The sequence below is a fragment of the Kogia breviceps genome, chromosome 14 (assembly GCF_026419965.1).
Source record: "Kogia breviceps isolate mKogBre1 chromosome 14, mKogBre1 haplotype 1, whole genome shotgun sequence".
Taxonomy (NCBI): Eukaryota; Metazoa; Chordata; class Mammalia; order Artiodactyla; family Physeteridae; genus Kogia; species Kogia breviceps.
The window spans coordinates 69599773-69619132 of NC_081323.1; the positions used below are offsets into that span (position 1 = coordinate 69599773).

The following is a 19360-nucleotide window of genomic DNA, read 5'->3' on the forward strand; positions in this document are numbered from 1 at the left end:
TTATTACTTATATCTTTTATTTTTATTTTTTTTTGGCCACACCGCACTGACTGCCAGGTAAGTCCCTTACTTTTATTTCTAAAATAAGAGTTGTGAAATTTCTAAATTTTCACTAGAAAAAATATCTGGAAGAATATAATTTGAACATGTTCACAGTAGTTATCATTAGTTTTATTTCCTTTTCTTCTTTATACCTTCCATATTTAGTCATTCATTTTACAGGTATTTATTAAAGCACTTACTATGTGCCAGGCTGTGCACTGAGTTAGGAATACAGCAACGTATTACACAAATAATTACACAAATAATTGCCACAGTCATAAGTGCCTGTTTTCACAAAGCAGAAATCAGAAAAAAAATCAATTTCTGATAAAAATATTGCAAGGTTATGCATAGAGACGTACAATGAGATCCGATCACTACTGATTTTGGAAAGGACTCTAATACAGGAACTAGGCGGGCATCGGATGGAGAATGGGAAGGTGCGGTGCGCGAGGGAGGGGTTAGCTGCCCCCTCTCAAATTACCCGCTGGGAGGGCGCCCCCTTCGCTGGTAGGTGCCAGGCCGGCCCCATGCGTTAGATCCGGACGCTGTGTATTCAGCGGGCTGGGGAGTCGCAGACGCAGGGCCGGGAGATCCACGCGGCGGCCGCAAGAGCGGTGATGGTCATTACCGACGGCCACGTGAGCGCCGCGCCGAGCGTAAGCTCGCCCGCCCTCCCGCCCGCGGCCCCGCCCCTGCCCGCAGTCTCCTGCCCCAACCACAGCCCCAGCTCGGCGAGTGTCCGGATCCGCCGCCCGAACGCCGCGCGCTGCAGCTGCCCCAGCCCAGCCGACGGTCGCCGGCGCCCTTGACCTTGGAACGCGCCCCCAGCGCCCCGGGATCGTTCCAGCGGCTCCGCGCTCCCCTCGCGCCCCGGGATCGTTCCGGCGGCCGCCGCTGCCTCCCCGGAGCGCCAGCCCGCGCGCCCCGCTCGCCGCTCCCCGGCACTCTCGGGGGGCCCGCCCGCCCTGCACCCTGGAGCACCGGGCCTCGAGCCTCTGCCAGCTCCTCTGGATCCTCGCGGCCGTGGGCAGCGGCTGCCGTGCCTCTCCGCCTGAGACAGGTAGGTGGGGCGGCGGTTGGCCTGGGGGCCGGGATTCAGCGCTGCAAGCCTGTGCTCCCCGGTGCAGCCGGCGCCCGGAGCGCGGAGGGTCTGGGGCTTAAAAGTGGGGCCCCAGGCGGAAGGAGAGCGTGGGGGTTAAGCTCCTCGGGTTTCAGTGTTTGCTTCTGTAAAATGGGGGAGTCGTGCCGATTATCGGCAGTGTCTGTTGGTAAAATACTTGGCACGTGACGGTCGGGGAGAGGCAGCTTGGGGGCCTCCGCCCGCGGCGCCTGGAGGCCTGCAGAGGGTGGGGGCAGCGCTGCCTTTCTTCCCCTGCAGGGCCCGCATCCCCCACCCCAGCCCCTGAACGAGAGGCCCAAGTTCCGGGAACCTTGAGGACCGTGTAGACGCGCCCTTGCTGCATTGTTGACTGCAGGAGTTCGAGTGTTGGCAGGCTCCGTGGACCTGTGCGCCAAGGGGCCGGGCGTTAACATGCGTGTGGCGGGGCGGGGGCCTCCCGGGTGAGTCCCGGCCTAGATTCAGCGCACCCGCCTGGGGGATTGCGGGAAACCGGCCCAGCTGCACCCTGCGTGAGACAGATGGGCTGCTGGCAGGGGGGCGCTGCTCCGTCTGCCTTGTGGGGACGCTCTATGGGAGCCTGACTTCTGGGTCCTCGGCCCTGGAAGCTGCCTGCCTTGGGGCCGCTCAGCCAGGAAATTGTCTACCCCTCTGATTTTACAGAGGAGGAGACAGATCCAGAGTGGTCTAATGGCAGATACTAATAAGCAAGATGGACTAAGTTTGGGAATACAGAGCAAGCAGGTGGGAGCTGATAATGCCCACTCGGGGTGGGGGGGTGGGGAGGGAGGGTTATTGGAGAAGGCTTCCTGGAGGAGGTGATGGAAAGGATGCCAGCGGTAGGAGGTAGGGTTTAGGAGATAGAGTTTGGCAGGCGTCATCCTTCTCTGTGGCCTCCACAGCACCTTACAGTCATTGTTTGGTCCATGCGTTTATTCAGCAAATACAATAAAGCTGCTTGATGATGGGAAATTAGATGTAACATGTTTGAGATTGCCATTCTCCCTCCTCTCCTGTTCTTCTTAAAGAGGGGGTGTCGGCTGGGATCCCAAGTTCTTATCTTTTGCAGGGGGCGGGGAAGCAGGAAGTAAGGGCCTGACCATCCCTTGAAATGGTTTCGGTTTCCATATGATCACTTGTGTATATTCTGTGATTTGTGGTGGGGTTTTTTTTTGTGTGTGTGTGTGCTTTTGGTGACAGACAGTACTTTTTGGCTGACTACTAAGGATATATCACTGATATGATTTTAAAACATTTTTAATGAATTATGTGGCAGAGATGGCTATTGGTCACCCATGTCCTCTTCTTCTTGGGGTATCACCTGGATATATTTCCTGGGCTCCCTTACAGTTTGGTGGGCCACATGACTGAGTTTTGGCTGATGGAATGTGAGCATAAATAGTGTGTGCCCCCCTCAAGCTTGGACCCTAAAAACCCCCCCACTTTCCTCATTTACCAGCAGAGTTGAGAGGACTCTGAGGGCCTGGAGAAGGGCAGAGCCACAAGCTGGAAGGAGCCTGGGACTCTGAATGACTGTGGAGCAGAGCCTCTCCTTTCCCCCTCTCTGGTGGTCTGTGGCTGTCCACTGAAGAGTATGGGGCTCCGGGAAGCTCTTTGGAAGGTCTTTGGGTATGAGAGAGGCTTGCTGGCTGTGGCCTTCCCCTCAGGGTGAGTGATCTAACTGGGCTGTTCCACAGGGGAAGGGTATCTTTAGGCCTTTTTTTCTCACACTGGTCAGATTCCCCAAAGAAGTCTTGTCCAGTCTTTGGCAGGATTGGCATCCAGTTGCCAGGACACTGAGAGCAGTGTGGAAGAAAGCTGAGGGTCACCAGCAGAAAGTTGGATTTGTTCAAGCTCATTCTCTAGGATTTACTCTTTCTGGTCCTGTTCCTAAAGCTAATACAGGAAAAGTTGATGATTGGGACTGCATTCAAAGTAATAGTGGCTGGCTGGACTGATTAAAAAATAAACATTTTTGTGTTGGGGAGATCATTGCTGACCGAGAAGCTGCAGACTTAACCCCCGTGAACTGAGAATGTTCTAGAAGAAAGTGGTTATAGTGACCACCACAGGATAAAAGTAGCTTGGATTAAACTCTTGCAGGCAAGGCTGATGGGCACAAGAAGAAGGCTTCAAACGAAGGAAGGAGTGAGTCACTAACAGGCTGATGATGAAGTAGAAGACGACATTCTCTAGGTCCCCAAAGTCCCAGGGCTGTGGAACACCCAGAGAAGCATTTCAGAGGGCTGGAAAGTCAGAGGGTGGCCATTGTTCCGTTCTCCAGCTGTGATGCTTTCTAGACCTGGCAAGGACCCCACAGGGAGTGGCTGAAGGGCAAGAGGTTCAGCTGCAGAACATTATCTCCACCAGTGGTTCTTGAACTTTAGTGAACATTGGTACCACCTGGAGGGCTTGTGTAACCATGGCTTGCTGGGCCCACCCCCAGAGTTTTCTTTAGCAGGACTGGAGTGGGGCCCCAGAATTTGCACATGTGACAAGTTTTCAGGTGAGGCTGCTCCTGCCGCCAGTGGTCCCAGGATCACACTTTAAAAGTGGTTTAGCAAGTGATGGCTGAGTGAAGCCCTGGATAGACCTGCACTGGCTTCAGACCCACCTCCCCCACCTTCTAGCCATGTGATTTGGGGCAAGTCACTTAACTTCTCTGTTCCTCAGTTTCCTCATCTGCAGGATGGAGCCAATGGTATGTACCTCCTGGGGTTCAGGGGAGGCTTCCTGCAGGAGGTGACATCTATCTAACCTGAGACCTGAGGGATGAGCAGAGTTGGCCAGGGGACAGGTAGCAGGAGAGCAGGCTAGAGCATGTGCCAAGCAGATGGCACAGTGTGGGCGAGCCAAGGGAGGGGGCAATGCTTGTCCTCCAAGGAGCTGAGAGGAGTGATGGAGCAAGAGCTTTATAAGTGGTGCTGAACTGCTATGAATCTGTTCTGGGCTACACGTCTCAGGGTGGCATTGCAGTGGAGGGGAGGCTGACCAGGTCATGGAAAATGGGCCTTGGGGATGGGAGGGCCTGAAAGCATTGCAGGTTACTTCTGTCCATATCCCATTGGCTCAAATGTAGTCGCATGGCCCCACCTAGATGCAAAAGGATTTGGGCAGGGGAGAACAAATCCGTAGTGGACAGCTGGCTTCTGTGCCACAGACCAGTTCTCTCACCTCTTCTTCGCCTTACTCTGCCCCACTTTGGTGGATGAGTGAATTTTATAGATGAGGAAGCTGAGGTTCAGAGATGTTAGGTAATTTGCCCAACGTCACTCAGCTAGTGGCAGAGCTGGAACTTGAACACAGATCTGTTCATCCCAAAAGACTTGTTGGGCCCGTTCCCGGTCTTGACTGCTTCTTGAGGGCCTCCCCACGACCCAGGCTTTCCCACTCGGGATCTCAGCTGCGTCTCTGGGCTGAATAACCCCCAGATGCCTTGTAATTCTAACCCGATAGCCCCTCCATTCCTCCAGGCCTACAATACTCATTATACCCGCAGAAATTGCCCACTTTTGTTCAGTTACTCTCCCCATTCATGCAGCCTGCATTACAGGGAACCTAGTGTGTGCCAGGCATTGTGCTGTGGGCTGGTAGCTAGAAGGACTAAGACACGGCCCCTTTTGTTCCAGACACTCACGTGGTCTGGCCACGGAGAGGCTGTGTAGACACAGAGTTGCCCTGAGAAGTGAGACACACTGTCTCTCTGATCTGACCCACCCGGAGGACAGAGTATTCTGGGAACATGAGAAGGGTGCAAACGATTGATTAAAAATTAAAATTCAAGCCCTCTTGTGCATTTTGTTAATTGAAGCTGTCATCATATTATTGTGCTTTGTATTCTAAAATGTATTTTTCTGATTTTTAAAACAGTAAAGCAGCCTTTGCACCTTAACAGTTTTATATGAATGAAGGACAGTGAATTGCAACGATGAGCTTTAGCGGAGTGAATGTTGACTTGTCTCTCTGGGTCCAGGTGCAGGTTGCTGTTCTCATCAGTGAGAAAGCTAATTTCTCTGTCTCTGGTATGCGTGGAGATGTGTTTTTAAAGAGGAGATGAGGGAGGGTGGATTGGGGGAAGTCTCCTTGGAATCCACCAGAGTCATTCTAGAGCAGGGTTTCTCAGCCTCAGCACTATTGACAGTTTGGCCGGACAGTTCTTTGTTGTGGGGTGCTGTGCTGTGCATTGTCAGATGTTTGGCAGCATCTCTGGCCTCTACCCACTAGATGCCGGTTGCACTTCCAGAGATGTGACAACGAAAGGTGTCTCCAGACATTGCCAAGTGTCCCCTGAGGGGGCAAAATTACCCCACTGTTCTAGACTCTATTTGTTTCCTACTGCCACTGTAATAAATTACCACAGACTTAGTGGCTTAAAACAACACAAATTTCTTTTCTTATGGTTCTGGAGATGAGAAGTTCAAAAGCCAAGGTGGCAGCAGGGCCATGTTCTTTCTGAAGGCTGTAGGGAAAATCTGTTGCCGTGCTTTTCCAGTTTCTGTAGGCCACCTGCATTCCTAGACGTGTGGCCCCTTCCTCCGTCTTCAAGGCCAGCTGCATAGCATCTTCAGAATTTCTCTACGACCCCTGCTTCCCTTGTCACATCTCTTCCTCTGGCTCTGACCCTCCTGCCTCCTTTTTATAAGGACTCACTGGATAATCCAGGATACTGTCCCACTTCAAGATCCTTAATCACACCTGCAAAGTCGCTTTTGCCACATAAGGGAACATGTTCACAGGCTTTGGGAATTACGATGTGGGCATCTATGTAGGGGCATTATTCTGCCCACGACGTAGACTGTTGGGTCTCTGGGTATGATGGAAATGCTTATGGAGGGCCTGGGAGGAGGGAAGTGACTTAGGAATTGGGGAGTGGGGTATGGTCAGAGCATAATAGCAGCTGGTGCTTTTGAGGACAATTCCGTCAGGCACCATGGGCCTGATCTCACTAACAACTCCTGGGGTTATAGCTGTACCCCGTTTTATAGACAGGAAACCACCCAGAGAAGGCTTTCCAGAGGCGGTAAAAATTTGAGCTGGATTTTGAAGGGAACAGAGGGGTTTGGCAGCAGGTGGGAGAGGCATTCCAGAAAGAATGTCCTTAGGGTGCAGGGGCAGGGAAGTGAGAACTTGGTCGTGGGTGGGGACATCTGTAAATCGGTCCTTTTTCTCTGACATGAACTGTATTATTTCTTGAAATAGTTTTAATAAATGTTTATTCATGAGCACCCACCATATCCTGGGGGTATATATGTTAACAAGTCACTGACGTGAACTGTTAGCTGGAGGCTTGACTTAGTAACTCCTGCTGTCGCACTTTGTTACCCTCCCCACCGGCAGGCCTGGAAAGGTATTTGATTAGCACTTTATGAGCCCTGCTCAGGGCCGGGCACAGTGCAGGTAAAGACTCAAGGAAGTCCCAGCCTGCCACACGGAGTCTGTTGTTTCAGGCTCCTAGTTGGGGAGCCAGGATTCAAACTGGGCCCTGTGACCGCAGAACACCGTATCTCGGGCCCTACACTGAGCTTTGGTTTTTGTTTCTTTTATTTTCACCACCTTTTTTTTTAAATTGATGTATAGCTGATTTACAATATTATAGTAGGTTCAGGTGTACAGCATAGTGATTCAGTGTTTTTACCGATTATGCTCTATTAAAAGTTATTACAAGATAATGGCGGTAAATCCCTGTTCTATAAATATATCCTTGTTGCTTATTTATTTTATACATAGTAGCTCATATATCTGAACTTGCCCCTCCCTTTATCCCTGTCCCCACTACTTTGGTTTCTGTATCTATGAGTCCCAGGCATGTTTGGATCCAGAATCTCAAATGATGTCATCACTGTTCATTTTTCTCTTCATCTCTTGTTCTTCTCTTCACCAAAAGTCAGCTTTGTTCTCTGGTGGCCTCAGCCCCTGTCTCAGATTAACATCCTGCAGGAAAGGACTGACCTTCTCTTCCAGTTGCTCAAGCTAAAGCCCCAGGCTTCCCTGAGATTAGGCCATAGTGGCTTGACTTGAGTCACATGCCCATCTCTGAGCCAATCACTATGGCCAGGTACCCAGTGCTGTGTTTGGTTTAGTGGGGTCATGTGACACACCCCATTACCTGGGGGTGGATCCCCAACCCCATGACTGGAGAGTGGGGGAGAAGCAGATCCCCAAACAGAAACAGGTGCGTGATACGAGGTGGTCCATAAGTCACCCGGCCCATTTTGGTTGCAGTTGAGGACCATTGAGGTCTGCCGTGCTGGCTATATACTAGTGTGTGTACTGGTGGCTCAGCACAGCTGTGTTGGCTCTGGGGTGCTGGCTCCCAGGAGTGGTGGGTGGGAGATTCCAGATCATTTCTACATCAGGAAGGCAGCTCCTGGGGGTGAGGGGAGCCCCAAGGAGGGCCGGTGGTCACTGTGGCTTGGCCCACAGGTCTTGACCTAGGCACTGCAATCATCATTTCCTGCCCCAGTGGCTGCCAGAGAAGCCCTTTACAGCAAGACGCAGTGAGAGCAGTGGTTCAGTGGCCAAAGCCGAAGATAGCCTGTCCCCTAAGGACCCCTGAAGAAGCTTGGCTTGGCTGCTAACCAGGTGTCCAGCTCTTGGCCGGGACCCAGGATTCAGCCCCCTTTATTGATGGTACTAAAAATGATGATGATAATTATAGTATTAGTGCTTGTTCTGTGCTAGCACTGTCAAGTTAGTGGGGTGGGTACAACTCTGCATCCCAGGTTATAATGAGGAACCCGAGGCCAAGAGGTAAAGTCACATACCTAGTAAGTGGCAGAGTTGGGGCTTTAACTTGGGTCCCACTCAGAACTCTGCTCAGCTGCCTGTCCATAGAAATATTTTCCCAGGATGTGTCAGGGACTGGGAGGGGAAGATGTGGATGCCTGAGTGAGGGCAGAGGAAAGCTTCTAGAGAATCCTGATGTCTTGGGAACTGGGGTTCTGCTCCTGGTCTCAGTCTCTCTGCTCACAGAGAGGCCCTTTGTGGGCTGAGCAAAGCCCAGGTTAGATGGAGATTCCTAAGAGGCTGGTGTTGGAATAGGCATCATGGGGCTGAGTTATGGGCCAGTGAGGGCTCCTTGCCTGTCTAGGGGAATCCATCATCCTCCAGGTGTCCAGTCTTTATGGGCAGATGTAGAAGCAGCTACCAAGTTAGGACTCTGGATTGAGACCACAGTTTTCCCAGGTTGACGTGCCCAGGATCAACTTGTCATAAGAGATATGATGTGACTTTTTATGACATGGGAGAGAAGGGTCACTGGACCAGATAGAATTAGCAAGTAGTAGGAAAAAAAAACAAAATTATAGTCGATTATGTAAGTTTAGATAGCAGACTCTGAAGACTGTGAGTCCAGGATAATTATGGTGCCCCATGATATAAGATTATGCTGCCCCAGGCTCTCTTTGTTTCATGGCTCTTCCATCCTTGGCACATGGCTTCCTTCTCATGAATAAGTTTACCTGCTTGAGCTCCAGCCATCACACCTGCATTCCAGCCAGCAGGAAGGAGAGAGAGCAGAAGGGTACACTCCCTCTTTTTAAAAACCATTCCCTAGATAAACAACAAGGTCCTACTGTAGAGCACAGGGAACTATATTCAATATCCTGTGATAAGCCATAATGGAAAAGAATATGAAAAAGAATGTATGTATATGTATAACTGAATCACTTTGCTGTAGAGCAGAAATTAACACAACATTGTAAATCAACTACACTTGAATAAAATAAATTAATAAAAAAAAAAAAAAAAAACCCTTCCTGGGCTTCCCTGGTGGCGCAGTGGTTGAGAATCTGCCTGCCGATGCAGGGGACACGGGTTTGTGCCCCGGTCCGGGAAGATCCCACATGCTGCAGAGCGGCTGAGCCCGTGAGCCATGGCCGCTGAGCCTGTGCGTCCGGAAGAGAGGCCACAAGAGTGAGAGGCCCGCGTACTGCAAGCAAAAAAAAAAAAAAAAAAAAACCTTCCTAAAGTTGCATACAACCCTTCTGCTCTTATCTCCTTGGCCAGAACTTGCTCACATGGTCACGCCTAATTGCAAAGTAATCTGGGAAATGTAGACCTTATTATGAGTGGCTGCATGCTTAGCTAAAAAGCAGTGCTTCTGTTATTAATAAGGAGAGAATAGCTGTCGGGGGACAGTTAGCAGGCGTTGCCACAGCTGCCTTTTAAAAGCAAATGTATAACAACTGAAAAGCCATGAAACAGATCCCCCTCACTCAGTTCTGGAATACGAATCAAGTGCCTGCCGAGTACAAGGCACTGTGCCAACTAGGGTCACAGCTGCTTGTCTGCAGCTCATTTTGTTTCCCAGGGCCGAGGAAAATGTCAGGTCTGTGGTGGGACGTGGCCAAGGGCTGGGGTTCTGGTCCTAATTCCCCTGTGAACTCCTGTGGAGCCTCAGGCCACTTTCCTGCTCAGCTCCCCTCACAAATGGGGAGGTTGGCGAGATGAACTAATTTAGTCAAGGTCACTAGTGCACAGCTAGGATTTGCACCCTTTGGCAGCCTGGCTCCTGAGCCCGGGCTCTTAACTGCTGGGCAACACTTCCTGGAGGTCCGTAGCTGAGGCTGTGGCTCCAGCACCTCCCCTGGCACCAGTGCAGCCCCAGAGGCCAGTAACCTGGCTGGGCTGCTGGCAGCCCCAGGCAACCTTGTCGCTTGGTCAGCAGAGACTCTGGCCAAGGGTTGACCAGGGCAGAGTATGCATTGGGGCTGGGAGCAGGCGAGGGTGGGGAGAAGTGGGCACAGGGCCCGGGGGCGATTTTGGTAACAAGCAGGATCAGGTGGCTTTGGCATCGGATCCAGGCGGTGACTGTCTTGCCCAGAGTGTCAGAAGCAAACTCAGCGGTTGACACCCAGAGCAGCAATTTTCAAACTGAGTTGAGTAGTCAGTGTGTGTGGTGCATTAAAGATAAAGAGTAAAAAAGAAAGAAAAACAAGTAGAATCGAAAATAGCAGAGGGCATTGTACAAAGTAAGGCTAAGTACAGTTTGCTGAAATTTTAACTTACATTTTGTGGGTGGGTACTGGGTTAGGATATAAATATATTTCTTGCTCTGATGACTGTCGAGAAAGTGCTGAAGCCTCAGGTCTAGCAAACTGCCTCCCGATGGAAACAGCTGTTAAGAATCATTGGAATTAGTGATTTTAAAAATATTTATTTATTTATTTATTTTTGCGGTACGCCTGCCTCTCACTGCTGTGGCCCCTCCCGTTGCGGAGCACAGGCTCCGGACGCGCAGGCTCAGCGGCCATGGCTCACGGGCCCAACCGCTCCGCGGCACGTGGGATCCTCCCGGACCGGGGCACGAACCCGCGTCCCCTACAATGGCAGGCGGACTCTCAACCACTGAACCACCAGGGAAGCCCTAAAAATTTTTTAAGTTTTTTCACTTTTTAATTTTTTTATATTGAAAGCAACCAGCTTTGTAAAAACGTAAAACAGCATAGAAGTATACAGAATGTTAAAAACTTCCCTCCACCCACCAGCTCCCTGTCCCACTGCGCATGCCAGTGCTCGTAGCGCTCTTGCGGGCCCTTCAGGGATGTAGCTTTTCTTTTAGCATACATAGGATCACCATAATGTAACGGCTCTTGTGCAACTTGCTTTTTAAATGTAACGGTTTTTCTTGTCTTTTCTTTTTTTTATTATTATTTTTAATCTTTAAAAAAAACATTTATTTATTTTATTTTTGACTGCGTTGGGTCTCTGTTGCTGCACACGGGCTTTCTCTAGTTGCAGCGAGCCGGGGCTACTCTTCATTGTGGTGCACGATCTTCTCATTGTGGTGGCTTCTCTTGTTGCGGAGCATGGGCTCTAGGTGTGCGGGCTTCAGTAGTTGTGGCAGGTGGGCTCAGTAGTTGTGGCTTGCAGGCTCTAGAGCACAGGCTCGGTAGTTGTGGCACGTGGGCTTAGTTGCTCCGCTACAGGTGGGATCTTCCCAGACCAGTGATCGAACCCGTGTCCTTTGCATTGTCAGGTGGATTCTTAACCACTGTGCCACCAAGGAAGTCCCATGTCTTTTCTTTTTTCAAACATTAGATTATTGAAGTATATTCACAAATCTACCAATCCACTTATTTAAAGTGGATTTAATATAGTCAGTGGTTTTTTAATGTACAGACAGTCATGCAACCAACACAATCGGTTTTAGAACATTTTCATCCATTCAGAAGAAACCCTTTAGTGATCGTTCCCCATTTCGCCCCAACCCTCCCCTCCCCCATCCCTAGGCAACCACTCACGTACTTTCTTATAGATTTGCCTTCTCTGGACTTTTCATATAAATGGAATCGTTCAATATATGGTCTTTTTTGAACTGTCTTCTTTCACTTAGCATCAGTACTTCATTCCTTTTTGTGGCTGAAGAGCATTCCGTTGTATATATAGACCACATTTTGCTTATCCGTTCATCAGTTAATGGATGTTTGGATTGTTTCCCCTTTTGGCTATTGCGTGTAATACTACTGTGAACCATATGTCACAAGTTTTTGTTGTGGACATGTTTGGGTATATACCTAAGAGTATAGTTGCTGGATCATATAGTAATTCTGTGTTTAACTTTTTGAGAAACTGCCAGGCTGTTTTCCAAAGTGACTGCACCATTTTACATTTCCATTAATAGTGTACGAGGGTTTCCAATTTCTCCCCATCCTCACCAACGCTTGTCATATTCCACTTTTAAAATTCTATCTATCCTAGTGGGTGTGGCTTTGATTTGTATTTCCCTAACGGCTAATGTTGTTGAGTATCTTTTCATGTGTTTACTGGCCACTTGTATCTTCTTCAGAGAAATGTCTGTTCAAATCCTTTGTCTTTTTTTTGGCTGTGCTGTGTGGCATGTGGGGTGTTAGATCCCTGACCAGGGATCAAACCCGTGCCCCTGCAGTGGAAGCCTGGAGTCTTAACCACTGGACTGCCAGAGAAGTCCCCCTTTGCCCATTTTTTATTGGGGTTATTTGTCTTTATTGTTAAGTAGTATGAGTCCTTTACATAGTCCCTTATCAGACATGATTTGCAAACATTTTCTCCCGTTCTGTGAGCTGTCTCTCCACTCTCATGGTGGTGTCCTTTGAAGCACAAAAGATTTTGATTTTTATGATGTCCAGTGTATCTGTTCTTTTGTTGCTTGTGTTTTTGGTGTCCTATCTAAGGCTTTGCCTAATTCAGTGTCACAAAGATTTTCTCTTTTATTTTCTTCTGAGAGTGTTAGAGTTTTACTCTTATATTTAAACCTTTGATCCATTTTGAGTTAATTTTTTTGGCCACACTGCGCAGCTTGGGGGTCTTAGTTCCCCAACCAGGGATCAGACCCGTGACCCCTGCGGTGGAAGCGCGGATTCTTAACCACCAGACCTCCAGGGAAGTCCCCATTTTGAGTTAATCTTTGTATATAATGTAGGAAGGTGTTCAACATCATCCTTTTGCATGTGTATATCCACTTGTCCTGGCACCATTTATGGAAAAGAGTATTCTTTCCGCATTGAATTGTCTTGGTACCCCTTTCAGAAGTCAGTTGGCTGTAAATGTGAGGGTTCATTTTTGGACTCTCAGTTCTGTGTCTATCCTCATGCCACTATCAACTATCTTAATTACTTTAGCTTTGTAGTAACTTTTGAATTCAGGAAGTGTGATTCTTGTAACTTTTACAAGATTCTTTCGGCTATTCTGGGTCCCTTGAATTTCCATGTGACCTCTAGGACCAGTGTGTTAATTTATTCAGTGAAGCCACTGAGATTCTGAGAGTGATTGGGTTGAATTTGTAGATCAGTTTTGGGAGTATTGCCACCTTAGCTATGTGAAATTTTCTGATCTGTGAACACGGGATATCTTTACACTTATTTCGGTCTTCTTTCATTTCTTCTGACATGTTTTGTTTCTCACTGTACAAGTCAAGCACTTCTTTTGTTAGCCAAGATGTTTTATTTATTTATTTTTGGCTGCATGATTTGTGGGATCTTAGTTCTCCGATCAGGGATTGAACCCGTGTCCCCTGCCATGGAAGCGTGGAGTCCTCACCACTGGACCTCCATGGGATTCCCTAGCCAAGTTTTTTATTCTTTTTGGTGCTATTATAGATAAAATTATTTTCTTAATTTCATTTTTGGATTTTTTCATTGCTAGTATATGGAAATACTATTGATTTTTGTATCTTACAATGTTGCTGCACTCTTTCTTGACTATCTTTGCATGTCTTTGTGTATCCAGAGCTTCCTTGTTCTTTGTAACAGTCACACAGTATTTCATGGTGTAGAAAAACTGTAGTTTATGTAACAGGCCTCCATTGATGGTCACTGTGGGCTCTTCCCTCTTTTTACTGTTACTGATTGTGCTACAGAGAACGCTCTTCAGGTCACTCATCCATTCCGGGGACGTGTGTTGAGTGCCCGCTCTGGGCCAGGCACTCTTAAGGCAACAGGGCTACAGATGATAAAGAAGTTAAATGAGATGATTTTGGCTTGGGAAAATCTCTTTGAAGAAAATAGAAAACAGGGTGATGTGCTAGGGAGTGACTGGATGTGTGTTTGACAGGGGTTCTTTGAATTGAATCAGAGAAGATTTCTCTGGAGAGGTGACTTTTGAGCTGGGATCCAAATGATGAGAAAGACCCACTGCTGGGAGATAGGGAAGGTTGTTCCAGGCACAGGAACACAACAAGTACAAAGACCCCGAGGTGGAAAATGGGCCCCCAGTGTTCACGGGACACAAAGAAAGCCCATGGGCCTGGAGAGCTGCCAAGGCTGGAGGAGAGGTGGACAGGGGCCAGACTAACACAGGCCTGGTAGCCTTAAAAGGCGTTTGGATTTTGTTAAGAATGTGAAGAGAAGCTGCTGGAGGGTGTCAAGCAGAGAAATGATTTGATCTAATTTATGTCCTAAAAAGATCAGCCTTGTGGCTTAAGAAGCATTTATTTTCTGTTTCAAGCGCTGAGTTCTTCAAAGTGGAATTACCCGGTGGAGGGGTTTGTACATTCAAAATGTTCCTAGACGCTGCCTGCCAGCGTCTCCCCTAAAGGTAGCAGTAGTTTTCACTCTGAGGGTGCCCGCTCCTTCTGTGCCAGGGGCATTCGGGGTGAGGTGCCCTGCAAGCTCTCAGCCCCTGGACCCCAGCCCCCATTCTCTTGTTTCCTTGCAGGACCCTCACTGCTGCATTTGCCCAGTAACTCTGGCTGTGCCGCCCAGCCCTTGGGTAAGACGGGCGTCCCGGGAACATGGCAGAGGAAGACCTCATCTTCCGCCTGGAAGGCGTGGATGGCGGCCAGGCCTCCCGGGCTGGTGATTCAGATGCAGACAGCAATGGTGAGGAGGATTACTTCATCTGCCCCATCACTGATGACCCGGGGGCACGCCAGAATGTTGATTCCAAGGTTAATAACTACGACGGCAACCTAGCCAAAAGCGAGCACTACGGCTCCAGTGGGTCCCCGGCCATCTCCTTCCATTTCAAGGTGAGTGGGTCCCTCCCTCCCCTCCCCCGCCCCCGCCCCCACCCCCACCCCGACCAGCTCACCTGCTCACCTGCCGTAGGGATGGGAGGTTGGGGTCGCTGGTTGAGGTTGTTTCCAAACTCTCGCCAGTGTGTAAATTCTGGATCTGAGGCTATGCCTGTTAAGCTGGGAAGATTTGGTTGTTTTAGTATAAGTTTCATTCCTTTAGAGCAGTGTGTTACAAATAGCTGCTCTGGACCCACTAGTGGGTTGTGGAAACCTTGGCCAATTTTTTAAGACCCAGAACAGAACAGAATAGACTAGAAAATATCGGAGAGGGAGGAGGGAGGGGGAAAAAATATCAGAGAGCACTGACAGTTGTAAAGATATTTTAGGGACACTTACACACACGTTTACACACTCACACGTGGTGACCAAACTGGTTGTTGATGACCAGGTTCTCCGACATAGCGGTTGTGAAATATTTTTATTTCATCCCTGCATTTGTGGGTATGAGGGTCTGGAGAAAGGATGTAAAATGTCTTCCATGTTGGTTGTGGTCAAAAGAGCCACTGCTTAGAGTTGGGCATCCTTCTTCTGGATTGAGGAAGAGGGGACTTATTTTGTTAGGAATTTGTGCATACCATGGCAAAGCTGGTATAGAGAAGAGGGAGAAAGGCGAACGTTATTGAACTTCTGTATAATAACTGGTGGTGAAAAAACATTTTTAATGCAGTACTGTTATCCTTATTTAATTTAACCCTCACCAACAGTAAGTATCAGTTTGTACTGTGACAAAAATGCCTGTTACCACTTTGGGATTTGAAATTGAAGTCATTCTTCTCTAATTGCAGAATTAATCTGTTTTTAGAAAATTAATAATTCTAGTTCTCAGACAGTTGTGTATTTTCCCTTTCAAGTCAAGAGTTCTAGCTTAGCTCTCTCCGTCAGGCAGCTCCAAAAATAGGCCTGTGGGTCCCCTCTGAGGTTTGGGGGGCCCCTGAAGGGTCAGGTTGCGGCTTGCCCTGCTTTACTGTCCTAAGATGGCTTCTGAAACACACACGCTGCCCCGCAGAGGGCAGCGTGGGAAGACGGGAGCAGCCCGGCGCTGAGTCAGGAAGGCTCGCGGAAACAAGGATCCCTGCAGCCTCGTGAACCACGTGTGAGGGGATCCAGGTGCCAGAGGGGGCTGGAGGGGTCAGAGCTTGTGAAACACAAACCAACTCATGCTAGATCAAGTGAAAAAAAAAAAAAAAAGGAAATTTATTCTAGCAGTCAAGAAGTGTTTCTTGAGACCCAGGGGCAGAAACAACGTCTGGCCTCTCAGGGGACAGATCCAGGAAGCTGGAAGGCGACAGGACTGTCTCTCTCTTTCTCATTCCTCAACTCTCTTTGCCGATTCTTTATTCTTCTCTACACCTCAGTCTACACGGTGGGAAAATGGATCCCCCCAGCCCCAGGGTCCCCTCATTACAGACGGAGCCACATGCAAAGACAGATCTGACCTTCTTCCATCCCAGCTGTAAGAGGAGAAAATCTAATCTGCTTGGCCCAGCCCGAGTCAGGCATCCTCTGTCTCTGGTCCAGTCACCTCTGGCCAGGGCACGGCATGGTGGGGCGCCGGGGATCACAGAACAGGGGCTGCTTCCAGAGAAGGAGGATCCTGGAGGCCTCCTAGTGGGGCAGACCCCTCAGAAGGGCTCCACCCACAGCTGCCTGTTCAGAGGAGCCATGAGCCTGGTTTGGCCTTTTGGCAAACATTGAGTGGGTCCAGGAGCTGGAGGGTCTCAGACAGGGAGGGATGGACACAGCCTCTGACCACAAAACTCAGTATGGTAAATCCTTTAAAGGAAACACAGATGGAGTGATCCAGCAAAGGGAAGTTTGTCTATAGGTCTGGCTTAGGACGTGAGCTTCATGAGGGCAGGACTCTGTGGCCTGCTCATCATTCATCCCCAGTGCCGTGCACACAGTAGGTGCTTTATTTGGAATCAGTGAGGAGAGGAATGAATGCTGAGCTCACTTCACTGGATGCTATCTTGCTAAAGGACAGATAGGGACAGATAGTCGGTATTTACATAAAACAGAAACCACTGGACCATTTGACAGTAGTTATTGAAATAAAAAATACTTACACCTCAGAGTTATAATTAACATAGACTACTACATTAGTTTCAGGTGGGGACAATTTATTATTTGGTGGGACTGTCCCTTATATTGTAGGACATTCAGCATGTCTGACCTCTGCTCATTAAATGCCATATTCTCCCCTATTCATTATGAAAACCCAAAATGTTCCCCACCGTATATTTGCAAAGCTCGCATGAGGAGGTACTGCCCTCAGTTGAGAACAAGTAACAAAATATTTGTACAAGTGTTCAGATTTACATATTCAAAGATGTGCTTTACAGTATTGTTTGTAATAAAGAAAAAATCGAAACAGCTCAGAAGTTCCATTGAGAGGGGCCTGTTTAATTATAGACCATGGTCCTAACAGAATGCTGTATTTACATTAAAACAAAAATGTTTCTATGTGAATTGACTTCAAACCAGTGCCAAGATATACACAAGATATATTTTTTGTGGGGAGAAAACAAAATCCATGAAAAGCTCTTGGGATAGTGCTGGTCCATAATAAGGACAAACGAAAATTAGCTATTTTTATTTTTATGTGCTGTGAAGTAAAAAAGCAAGTTGAAATATCCCACCTGTATCAAAAAACATAGATATACATATATTAGTATTTGCATAGCAAAAAACTCATATAATGTTATAAAACAATTTTAAAATTACTAACAAGAAAAAGAAGGAATTTGCATCCAACAGTTAATGGTGATTGTGGGGGAGAGGGTAGCAGTTAAGGGGGACTTTGATTATCTACTTGGTATATATTTTTAAACATTGGAATTTTTAAAACTACACATATGTATTACTTCTGTGTGCAAAAGGATGTTTTTAGAAGAAGAAAAATAAAGCAGCACAGCCAGGTAACCGCCCCTCCCCTAAACAAACATCAGTAATTGTCTGTCCTTGGGCTTGCCTGGTGGCGCAGTGGTTGGGAATCCACCTGTCAATGCAGGGGACACGGGTTCGAGCCTTGGTCCGGGAGGATCCCACATGCTGCAGAGCAGCTGAGCCCGTGCGTCACAACTACTGAGCCTGTGCTCTAGAGCCCACGAGCCACAACTACTGAAGCCCACACGCCTAGAGCCAGTGCTCTGTAACAAGAGAAGGTGCCGCAATGAGAAGCCCGCACACTGCAATGAAGACCCAATGCAGCCAAAAATAAACAAATAAATAGATAAATTTATAAAATAATTGGCTGTCTTTAAAACTCATCGACTCTGCAAGAGAAAGTTCAAAATCCTCACTGACGATGGTAGCTCATGGTCCGCAGGGGCCCCGCACCTCTCCCCGCTCCTGCAGCAGGCTTCTCTTTTCACATCTCTTCCTGAAACCTCTTTCAGTTGGGTCTGTTAAAGTGATTGTTCAGGGCTTCCCTGGTGGCGCAGTGGTTGAGAGTTCGCCTGCCGATGCAGGGGACACGGGTTCGTGCCCCAGTCCGGGAAGATCCCACATGCCGTGGAGCAGCTGGGCCCGTGAGCCATGGCCGCGGAGCCTGTGTGTCCGGAGCCTGTGCTCCTCAACGGGAAAGGCCACAACAGTGAGAGGCCCGTGTAACGCAAAAAAAAAAAAAAAAAAAAAAAAGATGAGATGTAGCTCTTGGCTGCCCACTGTCCTAGGTGATCGAAGGGAGGCTCTATGGGGTTCTTGTTGCCAGTGGTGACTTCAGAGGGAGATGGCAGCTCAGTTTTCCAGACCTCACTCTCCCTGGCACTCAACACACTGAATGTGTTTTTTCATTTACTTTCTACATGGCAACTGAGTTGTTTAACCAAAATGGCTACCTGGGATTCCTCCAAGGTGGCGCCGCCCCGGCAGGTACCAGGCGTGTATTGTGAACTGTTGAGTTTGTCACTGTCAAGTCCAGGGCGTTTTGCCTGAGTTCCCAGGGGGATGGCGGCAGAATCGTTCAGGGGGCCACCCCCGGGGTAGAACATCAGGCAGCCAACCAGAGGATGTTTATACAGTTTATCATAACGTGGGAAACTGCTTCTGCTCTGGAGTTAATTTTTTTTTTTTTTTTTTTTTTTTTTTGCGGTACGCGGGCCTCTCACTGTTGTGGCCTCTCCCGTTGCAGAGCACAGGCTCTGGACGCGCAGGCTCAGTGGCCATGGCTCACGGGCCCAGCCGCTCCGCGGCATGTGGGATCTTCCCGGACCGGGGCACGAACCCGTGTCCCCTGCATCGGCAGGCGGACTCTCAACCACTGCGCCACCAGGGAAGCCCTAGATCACCTGTTTTTTAAATGAATTAAGTTGTATTCCATCACAAGATGTACATGGGTTTATCTCGCCAGTCCCCCTCTTTTTTTAAAAAAAAAACTTATTTAGCTGCATTGAGTCTTAGTTGCAGCACCTGTGATCTTTGTTGCAGCATGTGGGATCTAGTTCCCTGACCAGGGATCGAACCTGGGCCGCCTGCATTGGGAGCGTGGAGTCTTAACCACTGGACCACCAGGGAAATCCCTAGCTAGTTCCCCCTCTTGAGGGACACTTGGGTTGTTTCCTTTTTTCCTGTTACAAATAGTGCTGTAATCTATACACATATCTAAACAAACTTTAAAATACATGTATTTTGTAATATGTAAATAATATACCTACACGGTAGACAGAATTCAACCTGTACAAATGGTAAACAGGGAAAAGTAA

The 19360-nt window shown here is 48.5% G+C and overlaps 1 protein-coding gene and 1 non-coding gene across 2 annotated transcripts in view; one reads left to right on the plus strand and one right to left on the minus strand.

Annotated features, from left to right (window-relative positions):
* The first annotated feature begins 424 nt into the window (after window positions 1-424).
* Window positions 425-19360, plus strand: part of EEF2K (eukaryotic elongation factor 2 kinase) — a 58658-nt gene continuing 39722 nt past the window's right edge. The window contains exons 1-2 of the mRNA XM_059036975.2: window positions 425-1105; window positions 14297-14609. Coding sequence (XP_058892958.1) covers window positions 14373-14609 — 237 coding nt within the window. The 5' untranslated portion in view covers window positions 425-1105; window positions 14297-14372. The remainder of the gene's footprint in view (window positions 1106-14296; window positions 14610-19360) is intronic.
* On the minus strand, window positions 19100-19172 carry TRNAW-CCA (transfer RNA tryptophan (anticodon CCA)). The gene has a single exon. It is a non-coding gene; the product is annotated as a tRNA-Trp (tRNA).